The sequence below is a fragment of the Salmo salar genome, chromosome 03, assembly GCF_965601325.2.
Source record: "Salmo salar chromosome 03, fSalSal1, whole genome shotgun sequence".
NCBI lineage: Eukaryota > Metazoa > Chordata > Actinopteri > Salmoniformes > Salmonidae > Salmo > Salmo salar.
Genome location: NC_138293.1, coordinates 11,261,141 through 11,284,868, shown reverse-complemented (window position 1 = coordinate 11,284,868; position 23,728 = coordinate 11,261,141). Strand labels below are relative to the sequence as shown.

The 23,728-nt window shown below is 43.7% G+C and overlaps 1 protein-coding gene across 3 annotated transcripts; it reads right to left on the bottom strand.

Annotated features, from left to right (window-relative positions):
* Positions 1–1,695: 1,695 nt before the first annotated feature.
* On the bottom strand, positions 1,696–17,362 carry LOC106598260 (presenilin-associated rhomboid-like protein A, mitochondrial). 3 transcript variants are annotated; one of them, XM_014189309.3, is made up of 10 exons: positions 17,220–17,362; positions 13,575–13,803; positions 11,704–11,808; positions 8,746–8,878; positions 8,064–8,159; positions 7,579–7,743; positions 4,962–5,032; positions 4,595–4,696; positions 4,224–4,321; positions 1,696–2,731 (listed from the first exon to the last, which is right to left on the bottom strand). In XM_014189309.3, the coding sequence occupies exons 1-10, from the start codon at positions 17,297–17,299 to the stop codon at positions 2,584–2,586; spliced, it is 1,227 nt and encodes a 408-aa protein (XP_014044784.1). In that variant the 5' UTR covers positions 17,300–17,362; the 3' UTR covers positions 1,696–2,583. The 3 variants fall into 3 exon arrangements, with proteins under 3 accessions (XP_014044784.1, XP_014044788.1, XP_045570435.1); XM_014189313.3 differs by having other exon boundaries at positions 7,594–7,743; XM_045714479.2 differs by having other exon boundaries at positions 8,064–8,150.
* Between the last annotated feature and the right edge of the window lie 6,366 nt (positions 17,363–23,728).

Below are 23,728 nucleotides of genomic sequence, written 5' to 3'. Positions count from 1 at the left end.
AACGTTTGACATGTTTGAACGAACATAAATAAGAAAAAAATGCATTTTGTTGAAAGAGTAGCCCCGCGCACGTCGGAACTTTTGGTGAAGCCTTCAGAACGCGCTAACAAGAACAAGCTATTGGGACGTAAAGGATTAACTTTTTCGAACGAAAATACATTTGTTGTGGACCTGGAAGTGCCTAAGGATGAAGATAATCAAAGGTAAGGGATTATTGACAATAGTATACAAGACTAGATGTGATATGCGATTGTTCCAAGATGGCTAGCCTATTGTTCTGAGTATCGCATCCCCTTTTATCGCAAAGTGTGATTACCCAGTAAAGTTATTTTTAAATCTGGCATTACAGGTGCTTTCAAGAGATATTCATCTATAAAATCTTAGAATGACAATATTACATTTTAAAAATGTTTTCGAATAGTAATTTAGTAAATTGAAGCTCTGTTTCATCGGATGCATGAGGGAAAAGTTAGTCAACGTTACGCACCGATGTAAAATGCTGTTTTTATATATAAATATGAACTTTATCGAACAAAAGAATGCATGTATTGTGTAACATGATGTCCTAGGAGTGTCATCTGATGAAGTTTGTAAAAGGTTAGTGCTGCATTTAGCTGTTTTTTGGTTATTTGTGATGCATGTGGTTGGTCGGAAAATGGCTATGTGGCTACTTTTACGATATACTCGTCTAACATAATCTAATGTTTTGCTTTTGCTGTAAAGCCTTTTTGAAATCGGACAACGTGGTTCGATTCAGGAGAGGTGTATCTATAAAACGATATAATTTGGGAAAAAAATAGAAAAAAATAAAATTATTACATTTTGTTATGCTAATGGCGATATGATTTTTCGCTAGATGTCCGTCCCGCCGCACAGGGGATATGTAACCATACGAAACGTAACATAAGACAGATGGTTACTTGAGGCAAAAAAGAAAGTACGTTGGTTGGTTGGGCGTATAACGCGAATGTCTACCAACCCAAAGGTTGCGAGTTCAAATCTCATCACGGAGAACTTTAGCATTTTAGCTACTTTTCAGCTACTTAGCATGTTAGCTAACCCTTCCCCCAACCCTTTAAACTAACTCCTAACCTTAACCCTCAGCCTAGCTAATGTTAAGCACTTTGCTAGAATTCATAACATATCATACGTTTAGAAAATTCTAACATATTGTACGTTTTTCAAATTCATAACACGTTTAGCAAATTTTTAACATTGTACGCTCTGCAAATTCGTAAAATATCATACTAAATGGAGTGTCTCGGATTTACATACAGAACAATATGAAATGCTCCGAGACCAGGTTGATTCGATCGGCCGCTGCATAGACACGTCGCATTTTCAGCACCATGGACAGTAATCTGTAGTCTATACTTTGTGAATGGATGTCTGGCTGACGCATTCGATTTTTATTTTAGGGAGGAGAGGGGGACGAACTCCGACCTTACAGGGGTCCAGAGAAACTGCCTTGCGCCAGTGCTGCGTGCAGCAAAACTACCTCTACTGCATGCAGAGATATGAACATGATATCCATGAGTTCATCTTGACTCTGGGGAAGTAGATATAGGGCTTAATTGCCAAAATCCTGAAGTATCCTTTTAAACCCAAATGTACTACCCCAGTGAAGATGAAGGTGACCTTTTAATTAAAGAGTACCATGAAATGAGTACTGCAGTGTTGAGGACATTTTTGGCGTATTGTTATGTACCTTTTTTTATTAGGCTCAGGATTTACAAAATGTTTTACCAAGATAAGCACCTCAACCTTTCAGAAACCTCTGGCAGCGCCGGCACATCTACAAACTACAAGGAAGTTGAAGTTCTTATGGTCAACGAGGAAGTTTGTGGTTTTAGTCCAGGACGGTCATTCTCCGTTAACCACTTCCATACAAACAGGAAGTCAGGTTTAGAGAACAGGAAGCAGTCTCTGTATCAACCATAGACATAGAATATGTATACATTATGTAATACAATATCTCTATGGTAACATCTCACATCTTCATTCTCATAGAAACTACCACATAATGATAAAGCCAACATCATCTGTACTAGAGTACAGTCACTGTTATCAAACCAAATTAATCATCCCTTAGGACTTAGTTACAATAGAGTACTGTCTGAAATCCTCCTAAAACAAGACTGCCATCTTAGTCACAAATATGTCCGTTCTCCCTGATTAGATTGGTTGCGTTACCATGCTCAGACGTTGCATGCATCAACCAATGGTTGCGTGCCACGTCATTGACTGTGCCGTCAGGCTCCAGATCGCTATAACATATGATGTGGTTGGCTGATACTTAAAATACCTATCCAGACGTTGTAAGATATGGCATGCGTCAGCAACGCCTGGGCAGAGGAACGCGCCAATTAGAAGAACAGAGGGTGCTGGGTCCCGCCCTCCACAGCTGTCAGCTGGATATCACCAGACATAAGTACCAAAAAAAGGCTTCTTGAGGTAGAAGATTCCCCCTAACCACAGATTTAGGATCAGATACCCCCTATAGCGGGGGGGGGGGGGGTGAAGAATATCTGACACCTGATCAGTGGTTATGGGCCAACTTCCCAGAGTGCCATGTTGGGGGTCCTACACAGGACCAGGTCTGCCCCCGTCGCTGCCCGAACCCCCAGGCCTGCCCCGTCCACCAGGGGCCTGAGATCTCATGCTGTGCCATGCCTTGACCAGTGGCTCCCTCTTCCTCCACATGAGCTTGTGGCCGTATGCTACATACCACCTGCAGGAAAGACAGTATGGAATATATTCATTTATCAATATTATTTTATATATAATAATAGCAGATGCTTTTAGTCATGCGTGCATGCGTTTTACATATGGGTGGCCCTGGGAATCGAACCCACAATCTTGACTTTGCAAGTTCCAACTGAGCCATACAGGACAACAATATTACTTACTATTAAACTAAAATAGGACCACTATTTTATTTGTATTAATTACTATTATAAATGTATTATATTCAGTGAAATTCTGTCTAATAAAGATGGCTTTAAATTAACATAAAACAACTAGTCTAATCATGGATGATAATATGGAGATATCATGAGGTGTCACAGAGGAATTAAGGTATTATAAGGTGTCATAGGGGAATTATGGTATTATAAGGTGTCGGATAGGGGGCAAGGGGTTATGGTATTATAAGGTGTCTGGGGTGGTGGGCGGGGGGGGGCGGATAGGGGTGATGGTGCGGATGGTATTATAAGGTGTCCGGGCATAGGGGGGCAAGGGGTTATGGTGGGCATGGGGTATGGTAAGGTGTCGGGCGGGGTGGTGGGCATAGGGGGGAATGGTGCCGGGATGGGGTATGGTATAAAGGTGTCATAGGGGAATTATGGTATTATAAGGTGTCTGGTGTCATAGGGGTATTATGGTATTATAAGGTGTCATAGGGGAATTATGGTATTATAAGGTGTCCGGTGTTATAGGGGTATTATAAGGTTTCATAGGGGAATTATGGTGTCATAGGGGAATTATGGTATTATAAGGTGTCTGGTGTCATAGGGGTATTATAAGGTGTCATAGGGGAATTATGGTATTATAAGGTGTCCAGTGTTATAGGGGAATTATGGTATTATAAGGTGTCATAGGGGAATTATGGTATTATAAGGTGTCCGGTGTTATAGGGGAATTATGGTATTATAAGGTGTCATAGGGGAATTATGGTAGTATAAGGTGTCATAGGGGAATTATGGTAGTATAAGGTGTCACAGGGGAATGATGGTATTATAAGGGAATGATGGTATTATAAGGTGTCATAGGGGAATGATGGTATTATAAGGTGTCATAGGGGTATTATAAGGTGTCCGGTGTCATAGGGGAATGATGGTATTATAAGGTGTCCAGTGTCACCGGGGAATTATAAGGTGTCTGGTGTCATAGGGGTATTATGGTATTATAAGGCTATATCTAATTTGACCAGATATACATCCTAAAAGGTCCAGAAATCACTGTCTTAAAAGTCTTTGAATGTGCAACTATTTGTGGAAATTGTAGTTGTAATTGAAAAAGGATACAAAATGTATGTAATTTCACAGTCAAACAGAAGTCACATTTTCCCCATCTCTCACTTGTGGATATGAATCACCTCACTAATATTGGCTTGGGGATACGGCTATGCTTGATACGTGAAATCAGTTGTTTTACAGATACAGATATGCCATTTGGGCTCTGGTGAGTCCAGTCGCCCATTTCTGCAGTGATCAAATACTCACACGCCGAAGAGGGCTCCTCCAAGGTGAGCCGCATGATCAAACAGCCTCCATCCCATAATGAGCCCCGCTGCATCCATGGCAACGATCGCTTTCAAGGCCTAAAAAAGAGCAATGCGCGCGGTAAGACTCTGCCTCCCACAGCCATACAGATGACACACCACATATGTTTATACACACATTGAATTACAATGAATAGACGTGTTGAGTGCAGATGAACTATGTTATATACATTACTTTCACATACACCCAGTCTTTCATTCACAGACACTTTTTATTGGTCTCCTGTTTCCCTCAGTGAAGATGAATGGAATGTTGTTACCATTGCTTTGCTTGACGTGTTCATACACAGGCACCCCTGCCACATCACTCACGTTGCCTGCAGTGAAGCTGACCATGGGCAGGAGGATGATACCCAGTTTGGCCTCGGGCATCTTGGTGCAGACCGCGGCTAGGACCGTCATGATGGCACCTGACTGGAAGTCAAATCACAGGAAGTGACAGAGCCAGGACCGACCACAGTAATAAACAGAGGAGGAGGCGTGAGTAATGTTGATTATCACTATACCACCAACTGCCATTTTGTCATGCAATAATCATAACAACAATGTAATAATGTGTGTATGTTTCCTGGTTTAAAGAAATCACAGTACAATATTCTTTGGTCCTACAGTAATGAACAAGTGGACAGTATTGTATAGTAAAGTGTACCACAAATGGGGGACATGTGAGGACTCTTACCGCCCCAAGAGAGGGATGCAGACGTCCCGTGCTCGTCTTACACACGTAGCTCACCATAGTGGAGATCACACCTGACAATGTAGAGAGATGAGGGTCAACAGCAGTCTCTGAAAATAACCTAACATACAGTGGGGAGAACAAGTATTTGATACACTGCCGATTTTGCAGGTTTTCCTACTTACAAAGCATGTAGAGGTCTGTAATTTTTATCATAGGTACACTTCAACTGTGAGAGACGGAATCTAAAACAAAAATCCAGAAAATCACATTGTATGATTTTTAATTAAATAATTTGCATTTTATTGCATGACATAAGTATTTGATACATCAGAAAAGCAGAACTTAATATTTGGTACAGAAACCTTTGTTTGCAATTACAGAGATCATACGTTTCCTGTAGTTCTTGACCAGGTTTGCACACACTGCAGCAGGGATTTTGGCCCCTCCCCATACAGACCTTCTCCAGATCCTTCAGGTTTCGGGGCTGTCGCTGGGCAATACGGACTTTCAGCTCCCTCCAAAGATTTTCTATTGGGTTCAGGTCTGGAGACTGGCTAGGCCACTCCAGGACCTTTAGATGCTTCTTACGGAGCCACTCCTTAGTTGCCCTGGCTGTGTGTTTCGGGTCGTTGTCATGCTGGAAGACCCAGCCACGACCCATCTTCAATGCTCTTACTGAGGGAAGGAGGTTGTTGGCCAAGATCTCGCGATACATGGCCCCATCCATCCTCCCCTCAATACGGTGCAGTTGTCCTGTCCCCTTTGCAGAAAAGCATCCCCAAATAATGATGTTTCCACCTCCATGCTTCACGGTTGGGATGGTGTTCTTGGGGTTGTACTCATCCTTCTTCTTCCTCCAAACACGGCGAGTGGAGTTTAGATCAAAAAGCTCTATTTTTGTCTCATCAGACCACATGACCTTCTCCCATTCCTCCTCTGGATCATCCAGATGGTCATTGGCAAACTTCAGACGGGCCTGGACATGCGCTGGCTTGAACAGGGGGACCTTGCGTGCGCTGCAGGATTTTAATCCATGACCGCGTAGTGTGTTACTAATGGTTTTCTTTGAGACTGTGGTCCCAGCTCTCTTCAGGTCATTGATCAGGTCCTGCTCTGTAGTTCTGGGCTGATCCCTCACCTTCCTCATGATCATTGATGCCCCACGAGGTGAGATCTTGCATGGAGCCCCAGACCGAGGGTGATTGACCGTCATCTTGAACTTCTTCCATTTTCTAATAATTGCGCCAACAGTTGTTGCCTTCTCACCAAGCTGCTTGCCTATTGTCCTGTAGCCCATCCCAGCCTTGTGCAGGTCTACAATTTTATCCCTGATGTCCTTACACAGCTCTCTGGTCTTGGCCATTGTGGAGAGGTTGGAGTCTGTTTGATTGAGTGTGTGGACAGGTGTCTTTTATACAGGTAACGAGTTCAAACAGGTGCAGTTAATACAGGTAATGAGTGGAGAACAGGAGGGCTTCTTAATGAAAAACTAACAGGTCTGTGAGAGCCGGAATTCTTACTGGTTGGTAGGTGATCAAATACCTATGTCATGCAATAAAATGCAAATTAATTACTTAAAAATCATACAATGTGATTTTCTGGATTTTTGAGAGAGAGCTGGGACCACAGTCTCAAAGAAAACCATTAGTAACACACTACGCGGTCATGGATTAAAATCCTGCAGCGCACGCAAGGTCCCCCTGTTCAAGCCAGCGCATGTCCAGGCCCGTCTGAAGTTTGCCAATGACCATCTGGATGATCCAGAGGAGGAATGGGAGAAGGTCATGTGGTCTGATGAGACAAAAATAGAGCTTTTTGATCTAAACTCCACTCGCCGTGTTTGGAGGAAGAAGAAGGATGAGTACAACCCCAAGAACACCATCCCAACCGTGAAGCATGGAGGTGGAAACATCATTATTTGGGGATGCTTTTCTGCAAAGGGGACAGGACAACTGCACCGTATTGAGGGGAGGATGGATGGGGCCATGTATCGCGAGATCTTGGCCAACAACCTCCTTCCCTCAGTAAGAGCATTGAAGATGGGTCGTGGCTGGGTCTTCCAGCATGACAACGACCCGAAACACACAGCCAGGGCAACTAAGGAGTGGCTCCGTAAGAAGCATCTGAAGGTCCTGGAGTGGCCTAGCCAGTCTCCAGACCTGAACCCAATAGAAAATCTTTGGAGGGAGCTGAAAGTCCGTATTGCCCAGTGACAGCCCCGAAACCTGAAGGATCTGGAGAAGGTCTGTATGGAGGGCCAAAATCCCTGCTGCAGTGTGTGCAAACCTGGTCAAGAACTACAGGAAACGTATGATCTCTGTAATTGCAAACAAAGGTTTCTGTACCAAATATTAAGTTCTGCTTTTCTGATGTATCAAATACTTATGTCATGCAATAAAATGCAAATTATTTAATTAAAAATCATACAATGTGATTTTCTGGATTTTTGTTTTAGATTCCGTCTCTCACAGTTGAAGTGTACCTATGATAAAAATTACAGACCTCTATATGCTTTGTAAGTAGGAAAACCTGCAAAATCGGCAGTGTATCAAATACTTGTTCTCCCCGCTGTATATACACTCAAACACACGCAAATTAACAGACATCACACACACACTATGTAGGCTGGTACCAGCAGAGAGGTAGACAGCGAGGAACTGCTCCTTCCCCAGGAGAGAGACGATGCTGGAGGAGAAGGTCCACAGGACGTACATGTTGGCCGCCATGTGGATTATAGAGTAATGGCTGAAGGTGGAGAGGAGCATGGGAAGGCACCGCGTCTCTGAGGGGAAGAGGAAGGGAGAAGCGCGTCAGTCTTATCATTGAGCAAAATGAAAATGGAGGCTAACAGTATTTTTTTGCACAGATCTGCTCTTTCTCTCCAGGAAAATGTATCCCCTTATGTGTGTTGATAATGCAGGCTTTCAGACTTTTCAGAAGTCCAGGAAAACTATAGGGAGGAGGGAGTGTGACTATTAAAACAAATCAATGTATAGTTAGGAGGGATTTCTAAATCGACCAAAAATAACATTATTCAGCTGCATTGAAATGACTCAACCCCAAAAGACCACCACCACACTCACACACACAAACAGTACTTACTGGAGGCTGGGTTGGCAGTAAAGTACTTGACCATGGATCGTTGCATGGAGGGTATTCGCCAACAGCAGAGCACCACAGCATTGACCGCTATTATCCCTATCACAGAGAGATAATGTGAACCAAGGGTTAGAGGATATTAAGAAGGTAGCTAAGAGAGAACGGGCCACATCTGGACAGAGAGAACACTTATGGATATAGGCTAGTACAGACGGCATAATGCACAGGGTCATGTTTGATAGGCACGAAATGTAAGAAAACGATGTCAAACGTTTATTATCTGAACACATCCAATAAGAAACGCTCATTAGAATTTTTCTTTCTACGCTGTGTCCTAATGAACACTACCTTGATTCCATGGCATGATGCAACTAAATTTCAACTCATGCTTTGAACATTTATGCCTTTGCTGGTCCTAAGGCAGCCTCTCTATCTTGTTGACCGTAATACCCTCTCAATTCAGGGGTAAGCAACAGCCGCCATAGTGTGTGCAAGATTTTGCTCCATCCCTGCTCTAACACACTACAAATCAACTAATCATGGCCTGTAAAATTTTAACCATAGACCACTTCAAATTAGGCGTGTTAGAGCTGGGCTGGAACGACATCTGAAGCACACACGGTGGTCCTTCTGGGCCGTAGTCGCCCATCTCCCCGTTATGCATCACCCTTTCAGGGATCCTTACCAGTGGCCATCTGCTGACCCTCAGTCAGGCTGCTCCAGAAATCGTCCACAAAGGACATGAGCAGGATGACCTGTTTCTGGAAGTCAGTTAGCTGGTTCCACCAGTTGTGCCAGTATGTCATGTCTTGCGATGCCTAGGATCCAAATACAAGAGGAGACACACATTTGTCATTTTCAGGGTTTGTACAGACAGTGGCAAGTAAAATTCAAGGACTTTCAGATACTTTTTCAAGCACTAATATTTATTTTCAAAGACCATCAATTTGTAATAATTCATATTATGCAATTGTTTCCAGTCGCCACAGATGGCAGTATATTGCCACAAACAAACAAAAAAGTACTATTCATCACTACCTAACAAGTTCTACTCAATAACAGTAGTGGAAAAAGTACCCAATTGTCATACTTGAGTAAAAGTAAACGTTACCTTAACAGAAAATGACTCAAGTAAAAGTGAGTCACCCAGTAAAATACTACTTGAGTAAAAGTATTTGGTTTTACATATACTTATGTATTAAATGTATTTGCTAAAATATACTTATGAGAAATAAAAGTATAAATCATTTCAAATTCCTTATTATGCAAATCAGACTGCAAAATGTTATTTTTTTCCCCTTTTTATTTACTGATAGCCAGAGGCATACTACAACACTCAGACATAATTTACAAATGAAGCGTGTGTTTAGTGAGTCAGCCAGATCAGAGGCAGTAGGGATGTTCTCTTGATAAGTGCGTGAATTGGATCATTTTCCTGTCCTGCTAAGCATTCAAAATGTAGCTAGTGCTTCTGGGTGTCAGGGAAAATGTATGGAGTAAAAAGTACATTATTTTCATAAGGAATGTAGTGAAGTAAAAGTTGTCAAAAATATAAATAGTATAGTACAGATAGTCTGAAAAACGATTTAAGTAGTACTTTAAAGTATTTTTACTTAAGTACTTTACACCACTGCTCAATAATACGCGTTTCACTACTTATTTACTACATACATGAGTGGTAAGTCAGGACTGATGATGTTGACTGATTTCCTCATATGAACTGTAACTCAGTAAAATCTTTGAAATTGTTGCATGTTGCGTTTATATTTCTGTTCAGTGTACATATTAAAGTCTTAAAATTTCACACAATTTTAGGTCCCACAGGCTGTCCCAACACATAATGACATGAAAGTGAATTCTGACAGTATAAAATTATCTTAGTTGACTCTGAAATGTTGTGTTCTCAACCCATTTGAAGAGAAACAAGTTATTAATGTGTTTGATAAGATTAAAGATTTTCTCAGAGGACCCCACATGGGTCCTGGCCCCCTAGTTTGGGAACCACTGTACTACTAACCTCTCTCCCTGCTGGCTTCAATGCTTCCTCTCTCTGTGTATCTCCTTTGCCTCCTTCATTGCAGCCTGACTCACCACTGTCTGTCTCACTACTCTCTATAAAGAAAAGTTATTTTGTTATGAGAACTTAAAGTAGCCCATCTTTTGATTATAGCTATCTTCATTTCAGTCAACTGCTCCTGCTGAAGTCAGGCTCCGTTCACCGTTAGCTTCCAACTTCATCCTTCTAGCCAGCTAGTTATAGCTAGCTAGCTAAAAGACAGAGCCCTTGAGCTAGTTAGACATCTGATTGAAATATCAGCAACTATTTACCAGTTGTGGGGAGGGGGTGTTGTTTGAAGAATGTCTGTTGAGAGGGCAGGAGTCGAGGGATGTTACAATAATTCCCACTGTCAGCTGCGTCTCTCTGCTACTTGCCCACTGTAGGTCTGGGCTGAGGTAGTTCATTTCACCTCTTGGCCTATGTCATGGGCAGAGTTTCCCTTTGGACAGAGTGGTGAATGAAGGCGCTGCTCAAAAAAAGGAAAATCCGGAGGGAGAGGTCGAACATAACGAGAATACATGAATCATTAGTGAATCACTCGTGAATCATTCATGATTCCACTCGTTTGTAGAGGTAGGGGATGCAACTAGAACTCGGATCAAGAATCCTTCTGAGCGTTGATCAACACTGGGAAAGCAATAATAAGTGGATAAACGATAATGAACAAAAGAAAAGGTGAATAAACGACATTCACCCTCCAACTACATCCCTGGTTGGTTCTGGCAAAACCCATTCATAAACATCAATATCCTGCCAGGCAGGTTTGAATTTATGGGGCCTCCCGAGTGGCGCAGTGCTAGCTGTGCCACTAGAGGTCCAGGCTCAGTCGTGACCAGGGGACCCATGGGGCAGCGCACAATTGGCCCAGCATCGTCCGGGTTAGGGGAGGGTTTGGCTGGCAGGGATGTTCTTGTCCCATCGCACACGAGCGACTCCTGTGGCGGGCCGGGCACAATGCACGCTGACACTGTCACCAGGCGTATGGTGTTTCCTCCGACACATTGGTGCGGCTGGCTTCCGGGTTAATCAAGCAGTATGTCAAGAAGCAGTGCGGCTTGGCAGGGTGGTGTTTCGAAGGACGCATAGCTCTCGACCTTCGCCTCTCCCGAGTGCGTACGGGAGTTGCAACGATGGGACAAGTCTATAACTTGGGGAGAAATAGGGGTAAAAGTTTTTTTTAAAGACAATAAAAAAATATTGGAATCTACATTTGCGCAGCATTCTAGCTATCGATGTGACGTTTTGGCGGCACCTAATCACTCAGTTCTGTACCTGCCTGGTTGAGTGGTAGTGTGGGGGGAATGAGCTCGCCTGGCAACCCAACCAGAGTGCGAAACACGTGAGGAAATAAAACTCAGTAGTCTGCCTGGAAATTAATTAGCAAAACCACTAAACTGTTCTAATATTTTTCATATTAACATATTTGACCATTTTCTGTTCTCCTCTTAATTCAAGTACTTTTCAAGTACCAACTTGAGAAAATGTCAGATTTGAGGTATTTAAGTTCCAAATTCAAGCACCTCAAGCATCTTGTACAAAACCCTGCATTTTGTCACACACAATACATCTCCATCACACCCTTACCTTTTCGCTTTTCTCTTGCTCAGCCTCGTCCCTGGCCGTCTTCACTCGTGACTTCAAGGACTCGTATTGCAAGATGGCGGCCGCACCAAAGGAGCACCCTGTAAACTAACATGGAGTCAGACAAGCTTACCTTCCTTTTTCTTGGACTGCCCACCGTGCAGCTTTGTTCACTGGATGAACATGTACTTGTAAGTTACTCTTTAAAGACATTGAATTGCATGTTATACAGTTGAAGTCGGAAGTTTACATACACCTTAGCCAAATACATTTTTCACAATTTCTGACATTTAATCCTGGTAAAAATTCTCTATTTTAGGTTAGTTAGGATCACCACTTTATTTTAAGAATGTGAAATGTCAGAATAATAGTAGAGAGAATGATTTATTTCAGCTTTTATTTCTTTCATCACATTCCCAGTGGGTCAGAAGTTTACATACACTCAATTAGTATATGGTAGCATTGCCTTTAAATTGTTTAACTTGGGTCAAACGTTTTGGGTAGCCTTCCACAAGCCTCCCACAATAAGTTGGGTGAATTTTGGCCCATTCCTCCTGACAGAGCTGGTGTAACTGAGTCAGGTTTGTAGGACTCCTTGCTCACACACACGCTTTTTCTGTTCTGACCACAGATTTTCTATAGGATTAAGGTCAGGGCTTTGTGATGGCCACTCCTTAAGCCATTTTGCCACAACTCTGGAAGTATGCTTGGGGTCATTGTCCATTTAGAAGACCCATTTGCGACCAAGCTTTAACTTCCTGACTGATGTCTTGAGACGTTGCTTCAATATATCCACATAATTTCCCTCCCTCATGATGCCATCTATTTTGTGAAGTGCACCAGTCCCTCCTGCAGCAAAGCACTCCTACAACATGATGCTGCCACCCCTGTGCTTCACGGTTGGGATGGTGTTCTTCGGCTTGCAAGCCTTCTCCTTTTTCCTCCAAACATAACGGTGGTCATTATAGCCAAAAAGTGATACAATCTTTGTCCACATGTGCAGTTGCAAACCGTAGTCTGCCTTTTTTATGGCGGTTTTGGAGCAGCGGCTTCTTCCTTGCTGAAAGGCCTTTCAGGTTATATGGATATAGATACTTTTGTACCTGTTTCCTCCAGCATCTTCACAAGGTCCTTTGCTGTTGTTCTGGGATTGATTTGCACTTTTCGCACCAAAGTACGTTTGTCTCTAGGAGACAGAACGCGTCTCCTTCCTGAGCGGTATGACGGCTGCGTGGTCCCATGGTGTTTATACTTGTGTACTATTGTTTGTACAGATGAACGTAGTATCTTCAGGCGTTTGGAAATTGCTCCCAATGATGAACCAGACTTGTGGAGGTCTTCAATTTTCTGAGGTCTTGGCTGATTTCTTTTGATTTTCCCATTATGTCAAGCAAAGAGCCACTAAGTTTGAAGGTAGGCCTTGAAATACATCCACAGGTACACCTCTAATTGACTCAAATTATGTCAATTAGCCTATCAGAAGATTATAAAGCCATGACATCATTTTCTGGAATTTTCCAAGCTGTTTAAAGGCACAGTCAACTTAGTTTATGTAAACTTCTGACCCACTGGAATTGTGATACAGTGAAATAAGTGAAATAATTTGTCTGTAAACAATTGTTGGAAAAATGACTTGTGTCATGCACAAAGTAGATGTCCTAACCGACTTGCCAAAAAATGTGTGGAGTGGTTGAAAAAATTTGTTTTAATGACTCCAACCTAAGTGTATTTAAACTTCCCACTTCAACTGTATATGATTCACTATGTTAAATATGAATACATATGAATCAAATGCATGAAAACTATAGAACGGTGACTTCCCATATGACAATTCTTTGGGAATAAAAAAAAAGGTCTGTCTTGCTAGAACTTACCCCTATTGTGAACATAAAGGGCTTGAACAGCTTCCCCGTACGCCTGGGGGCCGCGCCAGGGGGTGGGGGTCCTGTTTTAGGGGGCACCGCTTTCCGAGACACCACCGCATCGGCAGCCTCAGAGGGGGGAGGGCCTGTTTCTTCTGGGATGCCCCGGTCCCTCTTCCATGTCTCTGGTTTCCTCGCTTCTTTCCGGAAACCACACCTCTGCTGGGGGTGGAGGGTAAACCTTTAGAAGGACAGGAAGACAACTTGTTAACACACATTGGTTGGGAACAGATGATCCATAAATCTACAGATTATGCGGATGTGTGGATGTTTTCATTCATCTTTTCATTGGTTTCATCCAGATGAGTAGGTCATAGGTCACAGCTCATCGAACGCTGACGAAATGGGTTTTGCAAGAATAGTATATCTCATTGTACTTCAGGTCTCTACTGCTGATGCACCCTCTTAACCTTAACACACTGGCCACACCCCAGTTTGGTAAATTCCTGGCAGCCACAATGCGGATTAACGTTAAGACCTAGGGAAATAGTAATGGTGTCTTTTTGTAGGCACTAACTCTGCCATGGTTCGTTGGACAAAGCCTATGGAGAAATGAATGCCGTTTTTGTAGGGTTTTTGGATAAACACTGAGAATAATGTTTGTGGTAAAACGAGTAACGTGCTTAGGAGATCTTATACGTTTTGTTCTATGACATCAGCTAATATTACTTTTTGTGAATTTTGAAGCATTTATGTAATCAAAACAAGGCCAAATCTTCATAATTCATAAAAGGTCATGTTAACTGACTGATATATTTTTTTATAACTATATCTCATAGAACAAAACGCATAACATCTTCAGCGTTTATCCCAAAACATTTTCCCCCGTACAGATGGCTGAACGAACCAGAGGTAACTAATTTCCGGGTTTTGGGATACAAGCCGGTGAGCTCTATAGCAGAGGTGAAAAAGATGGCGGCCCCCATGAATTTACCACAAATTCCTAGTTTTGCCAAGTTCGTAAACAAACAGTATGCTTTCAGTTGGGCGTACTAGCTCTTAACCTGTCTACCGGAAGTTGATGCTGTTGCTATGCAACCTCTTGCTAGCTAGTTAGCATAACACATGAATAGTTTGACATCTTAGGACTTCGGGTGTGTTCTTAAATTCAATGTGGAGTGCCAGAGTGCGCTCGTAAATTCAGAGCGTTGTCAGATTGTCAGTTTGTATGTTCAGAGCGTTGTCAGATTGTCAGTTTGTATGTTCAGAGCGTTGTCAGATTGTCAATTTGTATGATCAGAGCATTGTCAGATTGTCAGCTTGTATGTTCAGAGCGTCAGATTGTATGTTCAGAGCGTTGTCAGATTGTCAGTTTGTATGTTCAGAGCGTTGTCAGATTGTATGTTCAGAGCGTTGTCAGTTTGTATGTTCAGAGCGTTGTCAGATTGTCAGTTTGTATGTTCAGAGCGTTGTCAGATTGTATGTTCAGAGCGTTGTCAGATTGTCAATTTGTATGTTCAGAGCGTTGTCAGATTGTATGTTCAGAGCGTTGTCAGATTGTCAGTTTGTATGTTCAGAGCGTATGTTCAGAGCGTTGTCAGATTGTCAGTTTGTATGTTCAGAGCGTTGTCAGATTGTCAGTTTGTATGTTCAGAGCGTTGTCAGATTGTCAGTTTGTATGTTCAGAGCGTTGTCAGATTGTCAGTTTGTATGTTCAGAGCGTTGTCAGATTGTCAGTTTGTATGTTCAGAGCGTTGTCAGTTTGTATGTTCAGAGCGTTGTCAGTTTGTATGTTCAGAGCGTTGTCAGATTGTATGTTCAGAGCGTTGTCAGTTTGTATGTTCAGAGCGTTGTCAGATTGTCAGTTTGTATGTTCAGAGCGTTGTCAGATTGTCAGTTTGTATGTTCAGAGCATTGTCAGTTTGTATGTTCAGAGCATTGTCAGTTTGTATGTTCAGAGCATTGTCAGTTTGTATGTTCAGAGCATTGTCAGTTTGTATGTTCAGAGCGTTGTCAGATTGTCAGTTTGTATGTTCAGAGCGTTGTCAGATTGTCAGATTGTATGTTCAGAGCATTGTCAGATTGTCAGTTTATATGTTCTGAGCGTTGTCAGTTTGTATGTTCAGAGCGTAGTCAGATTGTCAGTTTGTATGTTCTGAGCGTTGTCAGTTTGTCAGTTCTGAGCGTTGTCAGATTGTCAGTTTGTATGTTCAGAGCGTTGTCAGATTGTCAGTTTGTATGTTCAGAGCATTGTCAGTTTGTATGTTCAGAGCGTTGTCAGATTGTCAGTTTGTATGTTCTGAGCGTTGTCAGTTTGTATGTTCAGAGCTTTATCAGATTGCACAACGACTATACCATTTAGTTAAGCTAAGAATGACGGGAATAATCAAGTCAATAAACGTTGGGTAGTTAGATAGCCTATAGTTAATATACTGGCAAGTTTGATGTATAAGTAGCCAACTAACGTTAGGTAGCTAGTTAACATCCCGGTACATACAGATGTAATGATATGCTATGTGGTTCGTAAGGACAGCATAGCTAACACATTGTCAGCCAACATAACGTGTAAGGTAACTTATTTGAAAAGTCATTACTTTATTACATTGCTCAACATTTTCTTAACATTTGTCAGTAATTAGTTAAAGCAATGATTTTGTATCCGCTCTCGTTGTACTTCGGCTGCATATTTTCTGCCATTTTCTTCAAATCTGAAAACGATGTGTAGCCACGTCCATTTGCTGAAGAATTGTATTATGGGCCCTAAAAGTGTGAAAATTGTGTCCTCTGCGTGTATACTTCATATTTTGGAGAATTTTGTACGACATCTGGGAACTTCTGGCATACTAACTATATCCATACTATGACAAATAAGCATACTATATACTCAATTCACGTCACAAATAGTGCGGTTAGTATAAGTATTCAACACAGCTGGAGACTCCTCCTCCTCCTCACCACTATTGCATATTACTTCCTCACTCCTCGTCTCCTTCTCAAAACCCATTGGAGGAGAAGGTCAGAGGGGCGGGATCTCTGGCTTTCTCATCCAGTGGGTTTTGAGAAGGAGAGAGGACGCGAGGTGTATGCAACTGAGATCTTTCCCTAGCCTATGTTGCAGATATTTCTTTGCGGTTTACCATTAATTTATTCCTCAAAAATCGTTGATGCATAATAACAGTGTAACGGACTAGGCCTATTTTGCAAAGCAATAGCCAAACACAATACAGGGAAGTGTCGTTATGCTGACTAGATTTGAATGCGACTGTCATTGGGTTTATTCGACATCCCAGGAGACTGCCGACTGACTAATCTACAAATCACCATGCATCATAAATAACTATTCATTATTATTTATAGGTCAGTCAGTCAGTGACCATTTACCCATTATTCATCATGAATTTGATGCTCTCGAACACGGCCAGTGTCATTCTAAATATATGACGAGACAACTGTACAGCTTTGATATTGAACAAAGCTACAATTGTAGCAATAGTATTTAAACACTTAACTACCGCAATTAATGCAGTAAAGTGATCTAAAAATGACAGTCAGAAGATGTTTAGGTAACCAGCGCAACAACCAATGTCGTAACTTCGCCGTTGTTCGCAACAATGTTCCAACGTGAATATATCGCGCATCCGGGTCTCAATTGCTCACCTGCTACCTCTCGAAACTGTGGAGACAGAATTTATACATTCTGTTTTGGTCCATTTGACAAAATATCCTCTCCACGCCATGTTTATGACCCCAACCAAACGTCGCACAACCGTCACTGCCGGGTTGGGACAAAGATCCTATGGTTACCGAGATTACAGACACAGTCTGTAGCCTACGTTCGACCGTAGCAGAGAAGGGTAGGTTATCTTAGAATTCTAGAACATCTTCGTTCGGATTCAGTGCTGAGTAAGTAGGACTATCTTGAACAGAGAGCTACACTTTACAGTATAATTCATTTTCTGCGTGTAGACATCAGACATGTGCAAATGTGAAATCTTTGTGCATTCCCCCCAAAACATAGGAAAACAGAACTGAGAGTAGTAGACAGTCTAACCACCTCATGTTAGTAATATTTATCATATTTTACTGCCCCCTAGTGGGAAATGTTCTAACAACTGTGCAACATCTGGCTGAGGACCAAAGAGATGTGAGAATATGGTTGAGCGAGAGAGAGGGGGGAGAGGGAGCAAGATAAAATGTATAGGCTTTATTCATAGGACCACCAGGAGAGGAGTGTTGTCTCGACTGGGACGAGGTTAAGAGTATCGACCGCCCTGGGCTTGATTATTGGCACCTGGACAGACTCCACAAAGTTTTCACAAAGCTTGCCAATGATCCCAGAAATAGGTAGGCTTAAGGTGGAATTTACCTCTAGAATAGCTGCACTGCAGTCTTTGAAAAAGGAACTGCCCCACACCATTGTGCTGTCCCACAACTTGCACGTCACATGCTTGACTTGCTCAGAGCTTGCTACTGTAACTAACTGTACATTTCATCCTTTCACTCTGCTAACCTTTAATGTACCCCATTTAGTATTACTTTGTTGTGTACAGGAAAGACAATAGGGAGAGAACAAGAACATACGAGGCAATTAAGAGGGGGAAAGACACAGGAAAGAAAGACGAGAGGAGTTGATGTTGGAGCATTGTTGTGTTTGGAAACTAATCGGACAGATCCAGTAGAGAAAGTGAGATACTTTAGGACAGAGATAGTGAGAGAGGAAAATGAAAAACAGAAAGCGAGGGGTAGAGAGAGATAGAGTCTAACTTTGCCAGAGAGTGTAAACCCCAAGGACACGCTGTCAAGTTAGATGATATTCTGCAGGTCTAGGTCTGAAGAGAGGAGAGGGATGAGGCGAGATGGTGAGGGAAGAGGAGAGAAGGTACAGGGGAGGAGAAACGACAGAAAGATTGGAGATGTCAAGATGGAAAGGAGAAGAAGAAAAGAACAGAGGGGAGAGGCATAAATATTTGAGAGGCCCCAGAAGTAGACTTAGGTAAAAGCTGTTGGTGGTTTAGAGTTGGCTGTTAAGCTCTATTAAGCATGCATGATTACATTAGTGCAGTGGTTCTCTAACCTCTCCTCAGGGATCCCCAGCCATTCCATGTATTTGATCTATTCTACAGCTATTCTCATTCAACTTGGCAACTAATCATCAAGCCCTTCAATAGGTGAATCTGGTGAGCTAGTCCAGAGCTACAACAAAATTGTGAAATATCCCCCGAGGAGAGGTTTGAGAACCACTGCATTAGTGTACCGCACAAGTCTGCTCAACCCTTCAGCACTGCAACAACAGACACACACGCACAATTGCACACACACTCTCTTTCACTCTCTCTCCCCCTGTGGTGGAAAAGTCTATAGAGGACTCTGGGTTCCTCCCTGATCGATACAGTGCATTTTTCCCAGCAGTGGTCTGGTGTCTTCTTTCAGGTCCTCTTATCGATCTCCCATGAACAGACGCCAACCAGGGTCCTCTTCTGTCTGCATAAGGGCTGGCAATGGCATCAGTCATGTGACAGGAAGTGTCTTGTCTGGGTGTGTCTCTGTGGCTGTATTTAAACAGGTAACCCAATTCTATTATTTTGCCCAACTATTGGCAAAATATCTGATCTGTCAAAAGGCCAATTAGTGGCTAAAGACCAAAATAGGCTGCCTGTATAAACACAGCCTGTGTGTCTGGAATGGATGGATATAACTTGCAACCCCTTCTATCTCTAGCTTCTTTCTCTCCCTCATATCCCAATAATCCCCACAAGGGTACAGACGGTGGCCAGTTCGAAGGACAAATCAAATCAAATTGTATTTGTCACATGCGCCGAATACTTTTATTTTTTTATTTCACCTTTATTTAACCAGGTAAGCTAGTTGAGAACAAGTTCTCATTTGCAACTGCGACCTGGCCAAGTATAAAGCAAAGCAGTTCGACACATACAACAACACAGAGTTACACATGGAATAAGCAAACATACAGTCAATAATACAGTAGAACAAAAGTCTATATACAGTATGTAAATACAATAGGTATAGGTAGACCTTTCCCTGAAATGCTGACTTAAGAGCCCTTAACCAACAATGCAGAGTTTTAAAAAAGTAACTAAGAAAAATGTGCTAAATAAACTAAAGGAAAAATAGTAACACAATAAAGTAACAATAACAAGGCTACAGTATATACAAGGGGTACTGGTACCAATGTGCAGGGGTACGGGTAATTTGTACATGTAGGTATGGGTAAAGTGACTATACATAGATAATAAACAGAGAGTAGCAGCGGTGTGTGTGTAGCATCAATATGCATGTGTGTGTTTTGTGTGTGTCCGTGTTTGTTTGTCTGTGTGTGTGTTGGAGTGTCAGTGTAGTATGAATGAGTGTGTGGGTAGAGTCCAGTGAGTGTACATCGAGCCTATGCAAGAGTGCAAAAAATCGTAATAAATAAGAGTAAAATAAGGGGGTCAATGTAAATAGTCCTGATGGCCATTTGATTAACTGTTCAGCAAATCAAAGTTTATTTGTCACGTGAGCCGAATACAACAGGTGTAGACCTTACAGTGAAATGCTTACTTACAAGCTCTAACCAACAGTGCAATTTTTAAGTAAAAAAATAGGTATTAGGTGAACAATACTTAAGTAAAGAAATAAAAACAACAGTAAAAAGACAGTGAAAAATTACAGTAGCGAGGCTATATACAGTAGTGAGGCTATATACAGGCACCAGTTAGTCAGGCTAATTGAGGTAGAATGTACATGTAGGTATGGTTAAAGTGACTATGCATATATGATAAACAGAGAGTCGCAGTAGCTTAAAAGAGGGGTTGGCGGGTGGTGGGACACAATGCTGATAGACCGGGGAGGCAATGTGCTAGTCGGGCTAATTGATGTAGTATGTACATGAATGTATAGTTAAAGTGACTATGCATATATGATAAACAGAGAGTAGCAGCTGCGTAAAAGAGGGGTTGGGGGGGGGGGGGGCACACAATGCAAATAGTCCAGGTAGCCATTTGATTACCTGTTCAGGAGTCTTATGGCTTGGGGGTAAAAGCTGTTGAGAAGCCTTTTGGTCCTAGACTTGGCGCTCTGGTACTGCTTGCCATGCGGTAGTAGAGAGAACAGTCTATGGCTGGGGTGGCTGGGGTCTTTGACAATTTTAGGACCTTCCTCTGACACAGCCTGGTATAGAGGTCCTGGATGGCAGGCAGCTTAGCCCCAGTGATGTACTGGGCCGTACGCACTACCCTCTGTAGTGCCTTGCGGTCGGAGGCTGAGCAGTTACCGTACCAGGCAGTGATACAACCAGTCAGGATGCTCTCGATGTTGCAGCTGTAGAACCTTTTGAGGATCTGAGGACCCATGCCAAATCTTTTCAGTCTCCTGAGGGGGAATAGGCTTTGTTGTGCCCTCTTCACGACTGTGTTGGTGTGTTTGGACCATGACAGGTCCTTAGTGATTTGGACACCAAGGAACTTGAAGCTCTCAACCTGCTCCACTACAGCCCCGTCGATGCGAATGGGGGCGTGCTCGGCCCTCCTTTTCCTGTAGTCCACAATCAGCTCCTTTGTCTTGATCACATTGAGGGAGAGGTTGTTGTCCTGGCACCACACTGCCAGGTCTCTGACCTCCTCCCTATAGGCTGTCTTATTGTCGTCAGTGATCAGGCCTACCACCGTCGTGTCGTCGGCAAACTTAATGATAATTTTGGAGTTGTGCTTGACCAGGAGGTCAAGGGGACTAAGCACGTACCCCTGAGGGGCCCCCGTGTTGAGGGTTAGTGTGGCGGATGTGTTGTTGCCTACACTTACCACCTCGCGGCGTCCAGTCAGGAGTCTGGCCCTGCAGCCTTGTGAATGTTAACCTGTTTAAAAGTCTGACCAGAGTGATAGACACTCCCACCCACCCACCACCAGACTGACAGACACTCCCACCCACCACCAGACTGACAGACACTCCCACCCACCACCAGACTGACAGACACTCCCACCCACCACCAGACTGACAGACACTCCCACCCACCACCAGACTGACAGACACTCCCACCCACCACCAGACTGACAGACACTCCCACCTACCACCAGACTGACAGACACTCTCACCCACCACCAGACTGACAGACACTCCCACCCACCACCAGACTGACAGACACTCCCACCCACCACCAGACTGACAGACACTCCCACCCACCACCAGACTGACACACTCCCACCCACCACCAGACTGACAGACACTCCCACCCACCACCACACTGACAGACACTCCCACCCACCACCAGACTGACAGACACTCCCACCCACCACCACACTGACAGACACTCCCACTCACCACCAGACTGACACACTCCCACCCACCACCAGACTGACAGACACTCCCACCCACCACTAGACTGACAGACACTCCCACCCACCACCAGACTGACAGACACTCCCACCCACCACCATACTAACACACTCCCACCCACCACCAGACTGACAGACACTCCCACCCACCACCAGACTGACACACTCCCACCCACCACCAGACTGACAGACACTCCCACCCACCACCAGACTGACACACTCCCACCCACCACCAGACTGAAACACTCCCACCCACCACTAGACTGACAGACACTCCCACCCACCACCACCAGACTGACAGACACTTCCACCCACCCACCCACCAGACTGACACACTCCCACCCACCACCAGACTGACACACTCCCACCCACCACCAGACTGACACACTCCCACCCACCACCATACTGACAGACACTCCCACCCACCACCAGACTGACAGACACTCCCACCCACCACCAGACTGACAGACACTCCCACCCATCACCAGACTGACAGACACTCCCACCCACCACCAGACTGACACACTCCCACCCACCACCAGACTGACAGACACTCCCACCCACCACCAGACTGACAGACACTCCCACCAGACTGACAGACACTCCCACCCACCACCAGACTGACACACTCCCACCCACCACCAGACTGACAGACACTCCCACCCACCACCAGACTGACAGACACTCCCACCCACCACCAGACTGACAGACACTCCCACCCACCACCAGACTGACACACTCCCACCCACCACCATACTGACAGACACTCCCACCCACCACCAGACTGACAGACACTCCCACCCACCACCAGACTGACAGACACTCCCACCCACCACCAGACTGACAGACACTCCCACCTACCACCAGACTGACAGACACTCCCACCCACCACCAGACTGACACACCACCAGACTGACAGACACTCCCACCCACCCACCACCAGACTGACACACTCCCACCCACCACCATACTGACAGACACTCCCACCCACCACCAGACTGACAGACACTCCCACCCACCACCAGACTGACAGACACTCCCACCCACCACCAGACTGACAGACACTCCCACCTACCACCAGACTGACAGACACTCCCACCCACCACCAGACTGACACACCACCAGACTGACAGACACTCCCACCCACCACCAGACTGACAGACACTCCCACCCACCACCCAAGTTCAATAAGGACCTTGAGGCCAGTCTGTTTGGCGTGACAATGACCATAAGAGGCAGATCCAGAACAACTGTGTTCCAGCTACTGTTTCACTAACTCCCCATCCTTTTCAAGAGTTTGTCCATTACTATGGTAACGGGTGATGATGTCCAGAAACAGACTGTGTTAGTAGTAGTTCATTATGTGCGTCATGTGAATCCTATGCACCAACCTGGACCTATTTACAACATACCACATTGTTAATCCATATCCTGCTGAACTTTTCTTGCTTTGGATCAGGCTCTTTTGCATTATCCTGGACCAATCTACATACTAAACCAATTTCTTTCATGCAAATAATATATTTGTATGTTTATTTTATATAGACTGAACAACAATTTAAAAGATCTATGGACAGGGGTGCAGCCATGGGGGAGCCAGGACCAGCCAATCAGAATGAGGTTTTCCCCACAAAAGGGCTTTATTACTGAGAGAGAAAAGCTTTTTGTGTGTATGGAATATTTCAGGGATTTTTTTATTTCAGCTCATGAAACATGGGACCAACACTTTACATAATGCGTTTATATTTTTGTTCAGTGTACATAAAATGAGGGGTCTGTAGCCAAAGACTGATGCCCTGTTGAGTTTGATTTGGCCATCTATTTCAGCAGTCTGGAAAC

What these genes read in the sequence shown, in the direction of transcription:
- LOC106598260 (XM_014189309.3), bottom strand. Translation starts at nt 17,299, where the DNA reads ATGGCGTGGAGAGGATATTTTGTCAAATGGACCAAAACAGAATGTATA. An exon ending in AGCAAGAGAAAAGCGAAAAG is followed by an intron (nt 8,879 to 11,703) that starts GTAAGGGTGTGA and finishes TTTGGATCCTAG; the next exon opens with GCATCGCAAGACATGACATA. An exon ending in TACTGCCAACCCAGCCTCCA is followed by an intron (nt 7,744 to 8,063) that starts GTAAGTACTGTT and finishes TCTTCCCCTCAG; the next exon opens with AGACGCGGTGCCTTCCCATG.